Source organism: Notolabrus celidotus, chromosome 12, assembly GCF_009762535.1.
Source record: "Notolabrus celidotus isolate fNotCel1 chromosome 12, fNotCel1.pri, whole genome shotgun sequence".
Taxonomy (NCBI): Eukaryota; Metazoa; Chordata; class Actinopteri; order Labriformes; family Labridae; genus Notolabrus; species Notolabrus celidotus.
Window position 1 is genome coordinate 29336899 of NC_048283.1, and position 17068 is coordinate 29353966.

A 17068-nucleotide genomic window follows, 5' to 3' on the forward strand; every position below is an offset into this window, starting at 1 on the left:
GGTGCGGGATTAGTGAGGCGACTGTTAACACAATCCATCGCCCGTGGCGTTGTGGAGTTCTACAGCTCAAAATGCCACAGCTACAGAATCTTCTTGAGGAGGATTGGATGAAGTTAAAGCTGCTTTGTTGCAGACACACACAAACATCCAAGCAGAAAGGCACACAGGCAAAGCACGCACACACTTTGAAACAAAGATCCAAGCATAAATACATGGACAGTTATCCTACACTTGTGCATTCCCACATTTCTTCCCGGCACTTATTCTTTTGCTTACACAAACACAAATGTCACAGAAAAAGCACTCCGAGGGGCCTCCTTGACAGGCTCATCCTTTGGGGTGTTCCCTTGAAATTGTCACTTCAGGCAGGTAGATAGGATCCACTTATTACAACCATAAGAGGGGTGTATATCTGCTTTACATACCTGCAATGTGAAGCCTTGATCACACTGGAAGGAAACCATGTCACCCACAGTGTAACGGTCTCCCACTCTTTGTCCGTTACTGGGAGGCAGCGGCTCTGGGCACGAATCCAAACCTATTGCTTAGGACAGAGTCACAACACACAAGTGTGGACAGCGATCATTCTTCTGCACGACACATACCACAGAATAAAAACCTGAAACTGCTTAATGTATTTTCTATTGTTTAATTTTGAGTATCCGTCCAGATTAATGGCTACATTTAAATTCTGCACCAGATATTGAAGGAGGAAAGCAAGTAATTAAATTGAAACCAAACCTTTTAACATGTAATTACACAGCGTCTTATTTCCATGTGCTCATAATTGAATAATAATTGAGTCTTTTTTTTTCTTTTCCCTTTTCATAACATTTACTAACTGGGACAAGTCACCAAGTTATTCCACTGTTGGCTGTAATGGCAAAATCTCTCTGACTGTGTACTGAAGCAATCACTGTGAAATTACAAAGCAATCCCTGAAGTATTACTTGACAGAAGCATTCAGTTCCTTTGGAACAAAGTGATAACGGTGCCACTTGCCAGGTAGTGAGAGGCCTGATACTGTGTTCCAATGGCTTAAAAGTCATGCTGATCCCATCCATGGATTATATCAAAGTAAGGTTTTAAAGGCAAGTTTACGCCACATTTATTTTCTGGAATAAAAATGACTGAAAAATAGTCTGATTACAGTTTTGTCCAAGATGTGACTGAAATAAATGCTATGTATTGAGATCTGCAGGCAGAGAAGAACTAATTGCATATTCTTGTTGCTAATAAACCCATTATTATGTTAATCAGTCAAAAGTGGAATTGGAAAAATACACAATTGTAAGTTTTGCAACTGACACAAGTCATCTGTTGGTAGGTCATTTAAATGCTCACTTTGATGCATAAATATGTATTAAAATTGGCTGCTGCACTGCTGCAGGGGTAATAAATAAGAAATGAAAGAAAGGGGACTTTTGTAATAACTTCTAAACGCACACATACATACACACAAGTTTTGTCCTTGACACATAATTAGAATGCAGGCCATGGGGTGAGTTGAAGTGGGAAGGAAGAAATACCAAAAAAGCAAGAAAAAAAAAAAAAAGAGCAATCCATCCCTGTCTCAGTGTACGCAGAGATAACACATACACACTGCTCAAGTAAGGAGGATCCACGCTTAGCCCCACACAAACCCACTCAGGGAGTTAACAGGTCCAAACAAGTGGGTGGGTGGACAAATGTAAACATGGCAGCAGAAATGGCCACAAAAGATTCTGAACAATTTGTAGGCAACTCTCAAAGCACTGACTGGGGGGAGTGGTCACTTCACTCAGTATGTAGTGAAAGTTACAGAGGATATTTGAGTGGGAGGAAATGGTAACCTAAGAAACACTGAGTGGTGAGCAATATGAGAGCAGCAAAGGATGCAACACCTAAAGAAGAGCTGCTGTATAACTAGAGTGGGTGGATTCTCGAAGCTGTGAAGTTTGGTTACATGTAAATCAAATAATTACTTTGGAAAGTCTAAATACTAAATCAAAGCATAGAAGAGGTTTGTAATTGATTTCAGCAAGCGTTTATCTAGTATTGAAAGGCTGCCAGAAGGTACACTTGACATGGGGGGGGGGTCATCCAAAGTATGAAAGCAGGGATTAGGATTGCCCTGACAGCTGCTCACATTAATATAAAGTAAAGAAAACAACTTGTAAATATGTGTCAAACACAGTGGATAAACTTCACAAATGAATCACACAAAAGGACAGTCAGTAGGACTTTGCCAAACCCTTTGTCGACCTGCATATATTAAAGCCTGTGTTAATCAGTCATGTCAAAGAGTAAAAGTTAGAGTCCAGTTCACACAGCCAGGGGCAGCGTGCCAAACCTCAACTGGGCACAAATAGACCTTCGTGCTTTAGTCAGGTTAAATGTGGAGGCCGACTAACACACTCAACTGATTCCTGTTGAGCTCCAGATGGGTTCCAGTCAAACTGTCAGAATACACATTCTGGCAATGACTGTTATCACCTTGCTGTGAGAAGGTCGACACTCACTATTTCTGAGAGCCTCACATTGTCTGGAGAGAGTCCTGTCCTTATCAAACGTGACTTATTCTATCAACAGGATGCCTAAATGACTGTATCCAGTCAATGAAGTTGCTGTAAGTGTGTGTCTAAGTGTAGCTGAGAGTTTTATCGCGTCCTTCTTTGCATTCATAGTGTGAGTTTCCATAAATTATTTTTTTTCAATAGTTTTAGAAAACTTTAATTAAACCTGTGAAACAACAAGTGTTTAAAATTCAAGAGGTAAGATGAGGTTGTTTGAGTTGTTTCTCTAAAACTTGTGTGGAGATAATGAAAGCCACTTAGCAGAAGCAAAATATGCAGGTCACAGAGTGAAGAATACTTTAGTGAGTGGAAAACTGGCTTCTTTGTTAGGATGCTTACCAAAAGACACAAGGTTCATTCAGTGCTTGAATTGTGTTTTTCATCATATATCTACTTCTGTTGAAAAGTGGATTCAACTTTGCTACCCATTACTAGAATCAGAGGAAGTGTTTCACTAGTTAAAGAGAACGGTTTAAGGTAATATGTTGTGTCGTATTAAAAATTTTGATTATGGATATTATTGTTATTTCAATTTCCATCTACTACAAGCAGCAACAGTTTGGTCCATATTTGTAGAAAAAGAGAAATGTAATGTTATGTATGGTTTCTATTACGTAACTATCACAATATGTTGTATTAAGGAAACCACAGACCTCTGCGTGTGTTCTCTATTTAAAGGATTACAGTATGGCGTCAGATTGATGTTACAGAGAGTTGCATCAGAAAAATAATGAAGGTGCAAACTTTGTTTCCACAGTTCATAATTAAATGTAACCCATTCCATGAAAGAAAGTACTTTCCTTTCCTTTCCTTTCTCACTGAATGGAAAGATTCTTATAAATTCCTCATTCAGCTGTGGTTCAAGGACTCATTAACCCGACCAGTGCAGCTTTTAACACATTCAGATTTGAATAGTAATTTCCATTTATCTGTATGAGATGGAAAATCAGCTTCTTTCACCTGTGTTGACGAGTGAAAGAAGCTGTTTGTGTTTGATTTCTTGTCATGTTACAGCAGATTAAATGTACCCAAAAATATTCAGTTTGTAATAAAATGTGTTCTTGTGAAAATTGCAGAGAATTTTTAAAATGAGTAAAAGAGCACTAAATGGCACTCTGCCTTTTGATGTGCATGAATATGTGTTCACCTGTGTCACTCTTGTGTAAACAAACCCTAAGAAAGATCTGCTGCATCCTTCACCCAAGACTGAATTGAGGCCTAAGAGTTGAATAGTAGATACTACTCTACGTGATAGAAGGACTGCAGCATAATCGTTTTGGGCTGAATAGGAGTGTATTCCTGCAGCACACATTTAGTATCTTACAGGAGGAGAGGCAGTGGAGTGAGAATATTTAAAGATTTTTTCGTTAAGAGTTAGAAAATACAGGTACTGAGCAGTGATTTTATATCCTTACAGTCAAATAATGCATGCTTTAGCTTTCTTTTTTTTGCAGTGCATGAGTGCAGGGTCTTATCAATAATTTCTACAGCATGCTCTGCGTTTGTATGTTACCATGCTGCAGGGCTGTTATGTCCTTTGAACCATGACACTGAAATTCCATGAGTGGAAAAATATAAATCCTGACAACTCTCAGAGCTGATTCAGTGGACTCATTCTTTACAGGTTGTGTTGAATTGTTTCATTTTGTTATGAACATCACTCACTGTTGCTCATGTGGAAATAATACAGCCTCAGTAGACTGCAGCAATTGAAGCTTAGAGCAAGATTTTATTTGGAATTCAAACGGCCATACTGCCTGTGAGAACACGCTAATTTTGTTTTCAACTATAGCATACTGTCTGCCTTAGGAGAGCTGGTAAAAACGCTTGGCTTATAGAAAGTTTTACTGATGGGTGGTATACAGGATTTCTATGAGTGGTCTCAATGGACTGTAACAATCACCCAAAGGAAACATTTAAAAACAGATGGTTGACTGGCTGGGTCTATGCCAATCTCCCCAGCCCTTTTCTCCCCACTGCACTGAGCATTCAGAGCATTAATTTGTAGCTAAGAACTGGAGTGTGTGAAAAATAAATGGGTTGTCCAAGCTAACCACAGGCGGGATATAAGATACAACGATAAAACCAGCCAGAGGACGTTGAAGAGGAGTGCTGTAATTTGATCAAATAAATCAGAATCCAGTCCATTGTCAAAAAAGTCAAGCAGGAAAACACGGAACAGAACATGAACTGCAAACAACGAAACACTTAATCAGCAGTTTCACAGAGAAGCAACATGTCTTGATAACGCATTCACAAATGTTTGAGACATACAGTATTGCAGGCACGTTAGGAAATAAAGTATGAATATCATCAGGAAAAAAAAAAGGAAAGGGCATGTAAGGATGGTTTACACAAAACATCAGGGAACGCACAATACCAGGGTAGAAATGGCAAGACGTAGAAAAAACTTTGACTGTGAGACATGGCACTGAAGTGATTCTCAGCAGTAGGTTGTAGTGGAGGCGTAGGGGGTTAGTGCGGAGAGGAGAGATCCCACAGAGAGACAATACTATGGAGCGCTTCCAAGCAAAAGGAGGGTGCTGTGGAAACGAAACACTGACTGTGACAGACACGACTGTGAAGTCGTTCTCAGTGCTGGTATGATGCCCGCGGACTGACACCACTGACAGCGAGGACAGATTTAGTGACAGAAATGTTTCTCGTGCGTCTTTTGTTTTGTCACACATTTGCAAGAAATGATTTTCCTCAAAAACATGTAACTCTACTTTATTTGTGTATGGAACCTCAAAGCTTGATGTTCTAGTGAGCCTCTTATCATCTCTCTCCTGCAGTTGTGTCGAGAGGATCCTCCCATTTTACTGTATCCTAACATTAAGGAGGTAATTTCTTCTCCACTCTTAGAGACCCTGTGGTTGCCTCTTTTCACTGCCCTTCATTTGCCGCTCTGAAACGAGTGACATGGGTCTCCCATCGCCACACATTTAAGTAAGAAAATTGCTTTGTGTGGGTGAATAAGTCAGCAACAAACTAGCATCAAAGCAAATGTAAGGTTGAGACAGTTAAAGTAGCATCTTAAAATCAGTCTTACCTTGGAAATGAAAAAAGAAGAAAATTACCCTGACATTAAACGAGACAATGGTAGAGTGGCTGGGATGCAAATAACAGTGCGGAAAGCGGTCACTAAGGACCTATTAAATATCTGCAGAGGAGCATCACATGCATCACCTGCAGATCAGCACCCCTATTTTCATTTACACCATTTTCGAATGAGAGGACTTAGCAAATCAGTCGCTCCTCTGGGGCCAACTACACTCTTTAAATTTTAGCGCTAGGTAAATGTTTAGCATGCTCCTTGGAAAATATGCCCCTAAGTGAATAGCTCACTGAGGGATGAGCAAATTTAGTACCAATGAAAAAGGATGTGCGTCCAGTAACTTGAGGCAACGGGTGGACTTAAAAAAACGACACCATTGGGGAATACCATCACAGAATGCAAGAGTAGCGGATACAAAAGCTGAAAATTAAAGAGAAAAAAACGCACTCACTCCCCTCTTCACTTTTACAGCTTTCTACATCCAGCTGTGACACCCAGAAAAGCAATCCCTCTCATACCTAATGCCCCTGTGCAGCAGCTGGAAGCTGGTGGCAGATGGACACACAAAAAAAAACTGACAACAGACAAACTGACAAGCAGCTAGACAAGCCGTCTCTCCTCATACCTGTGTACTCCAGGTGAAAGCCAGCGGCGGAAACACTGATGTCAGACTGGAAGGTCAAATACAAGTTGTTGGACGTGCTGTTCAGGAGCTGGGGAATAGTTGTACCTGTGTTATACAAAACACAGAAACCAGACAAAACCATGGTTATTTCATATCCTAGAGTTAAGTTAAGCCAATGAAGAACAAATGAACATGTGCAATAGAGAAAAAAGAACTTTGATAACCTTAACATGCTAATAATTCTGCCTTTGTTTTGAATAATTATTCTCTTGGTTCCTCTTCAAATAATCAAGAGGATGGTCAACATGAAACAAAAATCTGAAAAGGCAGTTCAGTCGGCCAGACTCTAATGGTTTAAATTGAATTGAATTGTTGGTATTTGGCGTTTTGCTCTAACCTCATCACTCATCACAGTTTGATTTATTTATGAAGAAATTGAAAAGTAATGAGGTAATATCTTAAACCCCCTACAGTCGTAGCCTGCATGTGGATGCTCAGGTCGGGTGAGGCTGAAAGTTAAAGTTAAAGAGCAGCACTGGAGCAGGGCAGCTGTGGCAACGGCAGAGCAGAAGTAGAACCGCGATAAACCGCCAGATTGGGAGGATATGGACAGTATGTCAAGTGATTTTGAGAATGATGCGTGTTAAGTGTGAAATCAGTGCAGCTTGAGTTGCCTGCCTGATCTAGCTGGCAGGTATCACTATGTTAGCTGTATTTTGTGAAGTCGACATACAACATTTTGGATAATCTGCAACCAGACAAGCATTTCAATACCTCATATAATCTGTAATGTTTCACAGATGAAAATGTATGACACACTTTCTTTGGACCTACAGAAAGGTGAGTCAGGTCCACAAAATCAAACCATTGAAGAGCGAGCATGAGCATGGTCTATATTCTGTATGTGCAGCAGCACTGATGGGTCTGGCTCCATTTGTTTTATTCCAAACGCGTGTCTTCTTCAATTTGCATGGAGACATTTATCTGTATTCATAATCACCTTCATCAGCTTAGGGATAAAACTGATTGCAACCCATTTCAAAAGTCTTAGCCTTTTCACTCTGCACGTTGCCCTGCACCAGGAGGGGAGTCATTTGGAGCTATAACAGTGTGTAAAGGGTATTTTTTCTTCAAAAGAGATTTTCAGCACTTGAGAAATTTGACACCTAATCTCATAAAAATGATCGTCAAAATGGAGGCAGAAGACATTAAGCTTCACCTCTTTTTCATTTGCTAAAATTCAGCTTCTAAAATGATGGGATGGCCTGTTTCTAGTAGGTTACCATGTGACAAAAGCCCCATTTTCATTTGCAGGAGCCCTAAGGCAACACTACATCTGTGAAACAGAAGCGACATTATAAATACCTCTAATGAAGAGACGGGAATATTTTGTAAAGGAGGGGAGATGCTTTTTTCTTCTCCGACTTCTTTAACTCGTTTTTGGACAGCTTTCTCAAAGGACATGCCAAATGTCATCAGCTCCATCACCCCATCTGTCTGCTGCTGGGGCACTGTGACGGCTGATTGAAATTCAACAGGGAACTGACAACTAAAATTTAGCTGTATCACTTTTACCTGAGTAGCTACCGAGCCTTGGAGCGTTGCCATCAACCCCGTCAAAAAAATCAAGCGAGTCCCAGTTGTGTTCTGTGGCGAAGGTCACAACTTGAATCTAAAAGAGAAAAAGAGAAAAAAGGAGTGTTAAAAATACACCACTAAAAAACAAACACAACAAATGTAATCACAGAGAAATACTTCTGGCTGTTTATTTATTTAGAACATGTGTTTAATAACTTTTTAAGCTCTCCTCATTGTTCTACTAAGATCTGTTTCTAGGGCTCCTCACCTGGATGCCAGCTCCCTCAGGAACAGAGATTTTCCAGGCACAGTTCAGGTAGTTGGCGTACGGCTCTGGGTATCCAGGGGAGAGGATTGTACCTTTGCGGTCGGTTAACACGCCGCCACAGGGAACTAGACACAGGACAAGTGTTTGAACAAAAGTTGAAAAGAGAAAGAGAGAGTCAGACACAAGGTCCAAACGTCCACACACACACACACACACACACACACACACACACACTCACACTCACACTCACACTCACACTCACACTCACACTCACACTCACACTCACACACACACACACACACACACACACACACACACACACACACACACACACTTTCTGCAGAGAGGGTTTGCTGGGGTCAGAGTTAAAAGAATTACGTTTTTTAAGACATCATTACACCTACTGTAAACGACCTCTTGAACAAGATTCAAGTGTCCAACTGCAAAATCATTTCATGTGGTGTAATTCTACCAATTCTAAGGAATGACCGGAGAAAGAGGTGGACAATGATCCCTGCCATCAAGATGTTCTACTATATCCTATGTAAATTAGCCTGAACCAGGGCATGCCTCCCTGTTCTCTTACTTTCAGTGCCACTTCATACTCAGCAGAGCTTGGGGTGGTGGCACAGTCAACTTTCATAAATTGTTCAAGCCTGTTGTGTAATTTTATCTCTGGCAGGCAGCACAAATCACATCTTTCAACTGTTCACATTATTTCTCTCGAAGCGCACCTTGTTTCTACGAATGTCACAACGAACATATTTATTAGGCCTCTCTGCTCTCAGATGAAAGCTGATTTAGAGTCAGAAGCCAAGGTGTGCTCTTATTGTTGAGGGCTGTGATATATTTGAGCAGGGGTACAAATTCAAAATGAAAAATAAAGGCAATAACAGCTGCAATTTCTTCATTACTCGTCAGACTGTTGCCAGTTGGCCTTGTGTGTGGCTGGTTATTTTCCAGTGTTTGGCTTCACTTTTTGTCTATTAAGAATGATGGTTACCCAGCTTTACAGACTAAAATCCATTGGATTATTGCACACAACAAAATACAAACAATGCTTTTGCTTCCAATTGAAACATAATTCTGCTGGCAAACACAGAAACAAATAATGACCTGTCAGGCTGATGAGCTTTTCCTCAACAAAAACCTTTAAACTTTCTTCAGACTGAGGAGTCCAACCCAAATATGTATTTGAATATTAAATGTTGATTGCTCTGCTGGGATTAATTGTTTAGCAGCCAACAGCTGGAGTGTGATTGGCAGACATCTGCTAAGCTATTGTATGTATTTCAATGTCAATGACACAAACATTATGACATAAAAATAGTAAATATACAGTGTGATTCCAAGCTTAGGGAATACAATGCACCATCTCTATTACTTATTTAATCTTTTTGCTTCTGATGCAGAAAAAGGTGCTCCTCAGATTACGCTGCAGATTACAGAAACAATACACCTTCCTTGTTACTTTCAATCAAGTAATTGGGTTGTCAGTCCTCTGATATTCAAGGTTACACAGCCTTTGTACATTGAAGTTTTCAAGAGAACCATGAGCAGAGCTGTCAGTCAGGGCAGAGGGGGTCCTTCAGAAATTCAAAAGAGTGGCACAATGTGCTCTCACAATGAAGAACCAGCTGCTATTTGTCAAGGACAAGGGTTTACCCTGCACAGGTCAAGTATAATCATTGTTTTGAATATCCATCAGCCACGGGAGGCTGCAATGTGAAGGACCAAGGGGAACTTAGAACACAAAAAAAGAAAATGTGCTACTTATTCCAAAGAAAAAAACGCTGTTGGAAAAGGTTGGTGGGAAAAGATGCTTTACTCCAGCTCAGCAAAGCATGATTGCAAACGTATTCATATTTTACAGGTGATATCCTCCTACACATGATTGGAGAACTTGAATCACAATGAATACTCTGCTACTTTCACTTTAAGTAAAGCATTAGAGAAAATGACTTTTATACTGCATCTGTATTTCACAGCTTTTAAGCAATGTCGCATTTAAACAAAATCACCTGTACAGTGACTTCATCTTCAGCTAAGGCTTTTCATGTGCAGAGTTTTTAACATGTACATTTATTGACTCCTGTGTCAAGAGGAAGACCGCGTATGTCTCTGCAAAGGAAAAAAAGGATGCTCAAGCATGCACCTTCAAGCACTGAGGCTAGAGTATAATATCATGTAAAGACTAAATAGCAGTGTGAGTGACAAAGTGAACAGTTGCCAGTGACCTTGTTTCATATACAGTCATTTCCAACTGGCTCTCCAAAGCTCTTTAAAGTGCATGAAACATGAAAGAAAACTGTAACACAATAACTCTGTTTTCAATCATCAGATGTTTTAGTTTCCACCTTTAAAGGTGAAACAAAAGTCTGAGGGTTTTTTCATCTGTTTACAGAAAAACAAAAGTAGGTCTGCTGCTTTCTGCTCTATGGAACTTGAATTCTTCCAGCATGCAACCACAATCTTGACAACAAGCAACAGCCCCACTCGCTCTAGGGAGAGTACCCAGTATCTCAGTCTAATTTAACAGCTCCTCTGAGTCCCCTGAGCTGTCAGTTAATGTAATTGGTCGAGCAAGATTAGAAATCATGACACTCATAAAAGCATGAATGCTCCACAGCCATCTCAATCAGTGGCAGGCTCATATGTCAGAGTTAGCGCAGGTAGACAAGTGTGTGGGACGACGCACACATAATGAGGCACCATTTAGCACCATCTGATACAGGGGGAATTTACAGCAACTTTTAATTAAAAGTATTTTAATCACAATATCAAAATTCGTTATGTGTATAATGTATTTTACATCAGATATACGACTTAAATGTAATACCTATAAGTTTATAATCTCTATGCTTCTTATACAGGCGTATTAGATGTATGAAACGTATAAATGTTATCTTAATGAAAAAGTAAGTTAATGTAAAAATGAAGGTCAAAACTGTTTTCATTCCAATAAACATTGAATGTGCTGAAATGTGGCTTCTCGAATGTTCAGGGTGTTTTTTATGACTGACTGACATAATTTCTATACTGATATGCACTACAGGGCATAGAGAGCAAGAATTAATCATAAAATAAAAAACACTTTTTTATATACAGTGTTAATGTCCAGAAGACATTAGTGCTGGTGGTCTTCCTTTACCACTTAAAGGTAATGTGTTTTTGTTACAGTGAAATAAGAGCTTTGAAATAAACAGCTCTGGCAGTAATATCCACCCTTTAATAAAAACTCCCAAAAGTAGCTTGACCTCAAGAGCAGCTCATCATGCTCCAGATAGGAACTTTAGCCCGGCCTGATCACACCGCCTCAGACTGAACCACTATAATTGGTCTTTAGGGAATATTTCAGAAACAAGAACCCAGTGTTTAAAAACCAGCCCAGCGCGACACTGTTTACTTGTTGACACCTATGAAGAAAAGTGTGTAAGCCAACAGTGAACCCATGGTGTGGGCATACTGAGAATGAATCACTGCAATCTGTGAGTTTACATAATATCAGTCATGATTTTCTACAATTAAATGTAAAATAGGAGAGGAAAAAGCAGCCCTGCTTTCAGCTGTGTGGGGAGCAAAACAACAGAAAATAACCTTTCTATCATATTTCACCCCCACTTTCCTTTTATCTTAACTTGTTGCTTATTTCCACTATCTAAAGGTGACACAAGCATATTGTCAGAGATTCTACATATTGAAAAATAAACAGATAGATTAAAATATCATCAGCAATTCTTTAGTTTTAAAGCTCACTGTGAAGTCAAACTCCATCTATCTATTCATCAAAGCCAACTGTTTTTCATGAAATTCAACTGAGGCAATCCACAAATTATGCACTGATTTAATCACAGAAGACTGTTGGGCTACATCTAAACTCAGCAGCAAATACTTTATTCAGCAGCTTTGTATTAGTGAAATCAAAAGTCAAACAAGCATAGCATGATGAGCCAGGTCAATCACAGCAGAACAAGGAGCTGGAAATGTATCTCCTCAAACACAGGTACCTCACAAGAGAGGAGCTTCTGATGCCATCATATCCCATAAAGTAGGGCTTGAGTAATTGAGCATAGTGTTTTTGTTGAAGCTTCCATGAAAGTACATCCATTATTCTGGACGAGTACACTGCTGCTGGGGGAGATGCTGCAGCCAGATTCAATCTCAAGATAACAATCACTGTGTTTAAAATGGAAGTGCGCATGCCACCGTTATTCCCCTTCCCACTTGGCAGTAAACTTGGATGAACCCTGGCTTGAAATCTCCCGCACTCACTGGCTGGGACTATTTACTGGCTGGCACAGGGCCTGACTTCAATAGATTTCTCTAAACTCTGGTTTAAATTCTTCATCTTCCAGAGGTAAACATGTGGATGTCAGACAGAGAGTATGTCCCTTTGCATGGGATCTGTGCATCTGTGTTCAGGTGCCAGCGTAAACCTGTTCCTGTGCATGGATGAGAGTTTGTGTATGTCTATGTACATCTGTGTGCGTTTGCGTGCGTGTGCGTGTGTGTGCGTGTGTGTGCGTGTGTGTGCGTGTGTGTGCGTGTGTGTGTGTGTGTGTGTGTGTGTGTGTGTGTGTGTGTGTGTGTGTGTGTGTGTGTGTGTGTGTGTGTGGTGAGGGTCTATGCTAGCCAAACCACAGAGTAGGATATAATGCTGGTCCCTTCAACAGACAATTTACAGGACAGTCAGATAAAGCTGTAGTTGTGAGGATCCTGGATTGCCTCCAGCTCCTTGGTCCTCCTGCCTCTGTCAACAATGGATCCATCCAATCTTTGGTTGCTATCTAGCATCTCTTTTACATATTGGTGCCTAATTGAAAAAATGACATGAAGGGTTGTCCATATCCACCTAAAATTTCAGCCAATACAAATTCTGCTCTGTTGAAGAAGTATGTTGTCCTCTGTGTTACAACACACTGCTTATGAGTACTGAAGCGGTTTCTCATTCAGAGCACTGGAAACACTTTATGGAGTTCTTATCACATGAAGAACATCTCAGAGAAAAATGGAGAGATGATTCAAATAATTTGTAAGCTGAAACCTGTTTTGAAGATAACATTAAACATATCATGTTTTAAAGCAACTCTGCCAACTTGTTGTGTTGACATCCAGCAGGAACTGGGCAAAAGAATCATTCATCTGGTGTTGTATTTCTGACCACCTATTGACTCTTCGTCCAATATTTAGTCTTTGGTCCATCAACTCATGAGGGGTCTCTCTTCAGCAGCTAAATGCTTGACTTTCTACAGCAACTACTTATTTCTTTATGTGTGTCTGTTTTGTGGTCAGCAGGAGGTGAACAGTGGGATTTGAGAGCTTTTCACAGAAAACGGCAGCTTGCTGCGGTCAGACACAGCACTAACAAATGCTGAGAGTGAACCATTACAGTGAAGCTGCAGGTCAGATAGATAAACAATAAGCTGAAACTCAATACACAGCTCTGAGAAGAGTGGCAGATTCAGGTGAGAGTGCATTTTAAGTTTTTATCCCTACCAGTCACAATGTTTTATCATTTGATACATTTATATATTAAAAACATTGATTGCTTTAACCCAGTAGAGTGTATACACACTTAAACATTAGGTATGATGCTTGGCTTCATAAAGCTGGGTGCTATTGCAGAATATTGTATTATATGCTAAAACCCAGGCTCTTATTAGATTGCATGATGTAACTTATTAACTGGTTACTCAATAAGTAAAGTGTTATACATACCATCAGCTTGCCTGCATATATTATCACAGGTGCACACATTCTCAAGTCTCATCACATCCACTAGCATTTTTATAATTTCGGATGCTTTATCCACCTCAGTTTATTTGACAGAGCATTAAGAATCATCTTTTGTTGTAGATGTCATATTGAATGCAGAAGATAATAACCTTAATCTGAGTGTATGTAGTACAGAAGAGATGCAGGCTACAACGGAAAAGTTAGCCAAAGTGCATGTTGCCGTTATTTATTTTACACCCCCATTTATTTTCCCATTAATCTTTGAGGCACAGGGAACTGAAATCCCTCGTCTAGCAGGAAAATGTATGTGACACTTTGTTTTTCTATTTGTCCTTGCCTCTTTTTCCTGTCTCAACTATCAAGAGCAGAAATAGGCGGATGCTTTGAAGTGGGTGACAGACATCAGGATAAGTAATGACTAGGAAAAACAGACACCAATCTTTGTCTGCACCTGCTCCTTCTTTTTGGATCAGTGTGCGCACGTGTTTGTGTGTGTATGCTTTTATTGAAAGGTGTGTGTGGAGGGTTCAGGCGAGGGTTGGAGGATGAGGACGCTTACCGACACATGTGGGCACAGTGCCGTTCCACTGGGCCAGGGCATTGGGCACGGCCTCACACCTGATGGCGTTGGAGCCGTGCAGAGTGTAGCCTGGATTGCATTCAAACAGTACGGCCATACTGGTGCCAAAGTCATTCCCTATCCGCTTCCCGAAGCGGGGCTCAGGGACAGAGCTACACTGAGTGGCGCTTGTCCGGGGGACAGCTGGGGATGAGAAGGGAGGAAACAAGCGTGAGAGGAAGAAAGACAATGACAAAGAGCGGTTGTGGGCAGGCTAGGCAGAAAGACAACAGGGAGAAAGTGAGATGGCAAGACAAAGGAGGCAGAGAGAAATGGTAAAGCCCTTGTGAATCTCCTCGCACGTCATTAGTCACTCTCGTCTGCTGTGCCAGGATAGGCTGTTTGACTCCACAGCCTCCTGCTCCGCTCAGGCGTGCCCAGCCAATGACAATCTGCTGAACAGCCCATTATGTGCTGAGTGAAGGGCTGGAGCATTTTTTTTCAAAGGCAAGTTAATTCTCTCAACGTGCCAAATTAGTTTCTGCAAATAAAAGAAACATAAAAGCAGTCTTACCTTGGTAAACAAAATGAAATCCTTTGGCTGTTTCCGTTCCATTTGTTGTGAACTTGAGTGTAATCTTGTTTCCTGAACTCAGAGGGAGTGTCTCGCCTACATTTCAAAATCAAATGGAGACAAAATAAACTCTGTTATTTGACTGATTTTAATAAAGAAAAAAAAAATTGACAGGACTCAAATAAGTCAATTAATTAGAGAGTAATACGAATATCAGTACAGTTCTGTGTTACGTGTAGTTAAAGTGGTGAATTCAAATCGAATTTTAATATGATTGAAGCTTTCAGTCTGATTTAATCAAAGACAAATTGTGAAAAAGGCAGATCTGATTCATTTGCATGTTTTAAAATCATCCCACAGTCCAAACAAGTAGAGTGTACCAACAATTTGCAACAGCTGATTTACTTACTTTGCTCTAATTAGGATCTCGGGAGTTTATACTATTGTAATCATGATGTATTATGTGTCACCATTTTGCTTCATTATATCACATTATAGGAAAGTAAGAAGAGATTAAAAATACCATGTACCTTGGCAGCAAAGAGCCGGGGTTTGTTTATATTTTTAATTTGTCTTTAAGACGAAGTTTGTCTGATCTGAATCAAACTGAGCGATGGATGAGCGGTCTTGCCCGCAGTGCAGAATGCTGCCTGGCAGAAGTACTCGTGCCTTTGAGCTAGGAGCATGAATAAAATAAGAAACTAAGCTGAATGGTTACACAGTTACTTATATACCTGAATGTGATCCATAGAGGGAGGAGAGCAGTGCTGCATCAATGGAAGCTCCGTCATAGATCTCCACAACATCAGTGTTCAAAGTCTGGAACACCACAAACTGACCAAACAGCACTGCAAAGAAGGAAACATACAGGTACATGAAGAAATGACAGTGGAAAGTTTCAATCCATTCACTGTTTGTTGTTAATGTCCCTGGAAGGTTAGTAAGTAAGACTTAAAATGAATATATCCTCTCAGTCTTTTAAGCATCTGGCTGCTGCACCTTGAACCAATAACACTGAGGTTAATGTTGTTTTGACTGTAAAACTCCCTTTAAATGTAAAGAGCTGCGTATCTAATCTAATTTGCATGCATCTCTTTGAGACGGCAACCATGAACACATTTCACCTCAACCAATTAGTCAAAACATAATGTAACTTCAAAAAACAAAAAAACTCAAACTGAAATATGATGGCAGTGATCCATCGGCTAAATCTGTCTTCAGTGGCTTTTAGCTCTGAGATGACTGATTCACTTTAAAGCCCTGCTGGCGTACAACGGTGCCACACATATTCACCCTGAGACACTGGGTGGATGGTGTGGGAGTAAGAGTGTAGATCATCTGTCAAGACTGTACTGAACCATTCATTTTCCAGGCTGAGGGTAGACTTTCTACCATCACGACTTTCTTTTATTTTGCTTTAACTTTTGATTTTCTGATTCACTGTATCTCTTCACAACACTTTACTTTGTTCATCCACCCCTGCTTTCAATCAATAAGAACATTGGTGTCTGCCTGATAGCACCTGAATAAATACCAAATTCTCATAATCTGAAATGACATTTCTGTTAAAAATGCCAACTTTGGCATGTAAATACTCTTTTCAATTTTGCAGTAAACAGGTCTAAATCTTTGAGGCACATTTAATAAATATATGATCAACTTTGGGTGAAATTAATTTGACCTGAGTTTCATTTGTTAAAAAAAGCTCAAGGAAATAAGTGAGTCATAAATATTAAATATATATCTTTTCAAGAAAAGGGGGAAATGCTTAGCTGCTGCTCACTTTTATGTGACACTTTCCTTACAACTATGGTTGTCAGGTTCTCCAATGTATCACTATCTACTGTGCCACAGTATTTAGCATGTGGAGAATAACCTTCAAACATCTAATTGTAATAATTTCAGTATGATCACATCTAACCATCCTTTATTATTGTTATTATTATTAGTAGTAGTAATAGTAGTATAGCAGTAGTAGTAATATTTCTAATATAAAAACTGTGCTTGGTTGATAGCTCCTAGCAGAAGAAAACAATGTAAGCAATGTTAAGATGGATCAGAATTAATGAAGCAATCATATTCTCCATCTCCATCTACAAAGACAAGAACAAGAAT

The 17068-nt window shown here is 39.9% G+C and overlaps 1 protein-coding gene across 1 annotated transcript in view; it reads right to left on the bottom strand.

Annotated features, from left to right (window-relative positions):
• LOC117823316 (CUB and sushi domain-containing protein 3-like) overlaps positions 1-17068 on the bottom strand; it is a 161969-nt gene that overhangs the window by 77393 nt on the left and 67508 nt on the right. Inside the window, exons 29-35 of the mRNA XM_034698464.1 lie at positions 15688-15801; positions 14954-15049; positions 14380-14583; positions 8085-8209; positions 7814-7910; positions 6239-6343; positions 426-544 (exon numbers count right to left, since the gene is read on the bottom strand). Coding sequence (XP_034554355.1) covers positions 426-544; positions 6239-6343; positions 7814-7910; positions 8085-8209; positions 14380-14583; positions 14954-15049; positions 15688-15801 — 860 coding nt within the window. The remainder of the gene's footprint in view (positions 1-425; positions 545-6238; positions 6344-7813; positions 7911-8084; positions 8210-14379; positions 14584-14953; positions 15050-15687; positions 15802-17068) is intronic.